At 34.6% G+C, this 3,415-nt stretch overlaps 1 protein-coding gene across 1 annotated transcript in view; it reads right to left on the bottom strand.

The window, feature by feature from the left end:
• Nucleotides 1–277: 277 nt before the first annotated feature.
• Nucleotides 278–3,415, bottom strand: part of LOC103512478 — a gene marked incomplete at its 5' end in the record, with an annotated part of 12,649 nt that continues 9,511 nt past the window's right edge. Inside the window, one exon of the mRNA XM_026825935.1 lies at nt 278–1,522. Within this exon, the coding sequence (XP_026681736.1) occupies nt 660–1,522 (863 nt within the window). The remainder of the gene's footprint in view (nt 1,523–3,415) is intronic.

The following is a 3,415-nucleotide window of genomic DNA, read 5'->3' as shown; positions in this document are numbered from 1 at the left end:
TGGTGTTCTAAAAGAATTTGTTTACATAATAGCTCAGGAGTCAATAAGTATTGTGGTTCCATCTTGAAAATTTTTTTAATGATTTTTCTTTGAAGACTATAAAGTGAATTTATTACATATTCAGGTGCATATGCATATAAGGTAACCCCATATCTTAAAATGGATTCTACTAGGGAATAATATAACATCTTTTTGATGTACATAGATACATTGATCACATAGAATTTGTTCAATTTGTATAATACTATTCTGAGTTTTTTACAGATCAATAGCCCTTTTCCTAAGAAATATTTACTAGGTAGGTACTTAGTATTCTTTAACTAAAGAACCTACAAACATAATATCTCTTACCTGTCAATCTCACAGGATACTGATTTTTTTAATCGCCAATTAAATGACATTCTTCAGCAGACTCTACAACAAATAATTAACTAGTTATGATACAAATTCAGATATCTAAATCTTCTAGCTTTGGTTTTGTACACGAAATTAGTAAATATTTTAGCTTAGGTTATGAGAAAATATAAGAAGGAAGAGAAAGTACATTTACAAAGGAGTCATCTAGGTGAATAGGTAACTTGATTGCGAATAGAAAATTTCATTATCTAAGATTTACTTACAATTTTACACTCAGGATTTTGATACTCCTGTTGTTGGATTTACAAATTGTAGAATTTGTTATAAGACCAGGTGTTTACTTGGGGTTGGGGATTGTAACTGGGAACGAATTTGGCACCTTGTTGATTATTTTGTGGAACAGCAAGTTGATTGTTTTGTGGAAAAGCAAGTTGATTGTTCTGTGGGATAGGAATGTCTGGTTCTGTCACATAGCTTGGTAGTTCAGGTCGGGCAAAGATTTTCTTGGTGAAGAAATTTTTAGGTTTGTTCTGGGGTATGTAATTGGGGACATAAGGTTGAATTGGATACAAATTGTTATCTACGTAAGTTAGAGGACCATAAAGTGCTGGCTTCTGATATCCAGCAGGAACAAGTGGGCTTTCACACACTGTACCTCGCACAGCTTCTTGAAGGGGGACGGTGAATATTCTGAAGTTAACATCGTTGAAGTTCAGTTCTGACTCGAGATGGATTGGCATTCTATCGGAAATGACCCACAAGTCATCACCCACTACTTTGACATCACTGGGGAAGATCAGAGCCTCATTGTCAATATCGATGTGTCCAATGTTCTCAGGTTTGTAAGGATATTGCGAGTTCCAACAACCGACGGCGTTTCTGTCGATCAAGTTGAAGTAAAGGATACCGTTGTGGTCCATGACGTGAGAGGTCAAATGTCCATCCCGACCTCTATCTCCGATCTTCACGTATGCGTTGTAACTATCAGCAGATTCGGCTAGAGTTTTATTTCTCAAGACACGTGTAGAGACGGCAAACTCAGAATGAGAAGCAATAGGGTGGAAGAGAAGGTTTTTGAATCCGTCAGCCTCGGGAGGGGTTAGGGCAATTCCGAAAATACCTTCGGGGAACCAATGGAATGTCAGACCACCGATGTTGAATTCACCTGAAAACAAATAATGTGACATTGTACAACAGACAGGAAATTTCATCAATAATTGTTTATGGTTTTCTAATAATATGTACCTATGTATGTATCATCTACCTATGCATCATATTGTCCATTTAGGTCAGACAAGAGTGTACAAATAAAAATCTGCCTTTAACACTGAGATTATCCGGATCAGTCACAGTCCATTTCTGATTTTTTCAAATTGACATGGAGAAGTTTGTAAATTAATTAAAATTTGAACTTGGATTATGTTTCAGTGAATACCTAGTTTTACTTGTATTGGGATTATGCTAGTTCATGAAGGTATGTGGAATTTATCGTGAATCGCACCTTTAAGCTCATGTCAATTCTGAAGATATATAACTCACATAGAGTTTTGTAGTTTATACAGGGTGTTTAAAGTTTAAAGAAGCAAACTTGAAGAGGTTATTATTTTTTTTTCTTCTTCTTTTTTTCTCCTTAAATAGCGTTTTTTTTTCTTGTTGGCGAAGCTATAGGACTTTTTTCTCTGTAAACAGGAGTCCACAATTTTAGCTACATGGATTTATAATTTTCGCCTGAAACAATAAAATTATCTTCTCTGTTTTAAGGTATGTTCCAAATAAATCTGGTAACATTTGAGTTCTCTAACTGAAAATGGTTTCTTAGTTAGTAGAAAAACAAATCCAGATTCTTTTTTTATCTAGGTATTCCTTTTTTTACACTCCGTAAAATATGTAGGTATGTACTTCATTATTTTTATCAACAACAAAGGGACCCTGTTATCTTCTTACTGTCTAGCTATCTACCAATAAATCAGTACTATTATGCAACTAAAAAAAATTCTTCCCCCATTCGTTAAGTACCTATTGCTCTAATTAAGTCCCGTTGCGTTCGAGGTACCTATAAATCATTTTAATTAGAAGACTTAAATATAATAAATGTACAGGGTGGCACACAAGTAAATGTGTCATGTGATTCCACAAGAAGTCGAAATTCTGTAGCTCGCCTTGATTAAGGAGCTTTGTGCAAAACTACAAACAATCTGTTAGGTACTGCCCCTTGATCATCAAGTGAATACCTATTATGGTCTGATTTTTATCTAGATTCTAGAGAAGAAGAAATAAGTAGGTATCTATAATTTTTAAAATTGAAAATTTACCCCAGGCATTGACTTTTGTCATTGACAATCAGCCCTTTTATGTTTAAGCTGGACATGAGATGCATTTCAAAACCAACTTTTGATCCTGCAAGTTCGGCGCTTATCAAAGTTTCCTACGTAGCTTTTTTCCTTCGAATCAATTCTTCTTGGAATAATTTACCCATCAAGTAGAAAACTTCGAGCCTTTTCAGGAAAGCGATGATTTTTATAGCGATTAAAAACACACCAGATAACGGGTATCGATATCAATCAATGTGATCAATAAATAGAGAATCAATTGTACATAGATGTAGGTAGTTTACTAGGAATAATAATATCTACAACTCAGGTATTCGGGTAACTCCCCAGATATCTGCTTATAGCATAGGTATATTGAAGTGATCAATAATTGATAGTAGAATAAATTATTGATAGTTGATTGATATAGTCATAGTGATAGTGATCTATACAAGAAAGCAGGATGTACTATTACTTATAAGGTGAGATAATTTTTACTCATAGTTAAGCAGATCCCTAAGTTTCCTTATAGGGAACTAGGAAAAATTGAATCCAATCATAATTCATGTGAGAAAAAGAGCTTATTAGTGGATGTGCCAAAACACCACATTTTTCAATACACAACTTCTCCAGTAATCCCCTTGTTTACAAGCAACGCTTTTCCTCTAATTTCTACGATCCACAAATGCGACGGACTTGACTACAGGACTTACCAAAGGATTACGGACTTACCTAATGAAGGATTACGG

The sequence above is a fragment of the Diaphorina citri genome, unplaced genomic scaffold, assembly GCF_000475195.1.
Source record: "Diaphorina citri unplaced genomic scaffold, Diaci psyllid genome assembly version 1.1 scaffold843, whole genome shotgun sequence".
Classification (NCBI taxonomy): Eukaryota; Metazoa; Arthropoda; class Insecta; order Hemiptera; family Psyllidae; genus Diaphorina; species Diaphorina citri.
This window is presented reverse-complemented; position numbering and strand designations above follow the sequence as displayed.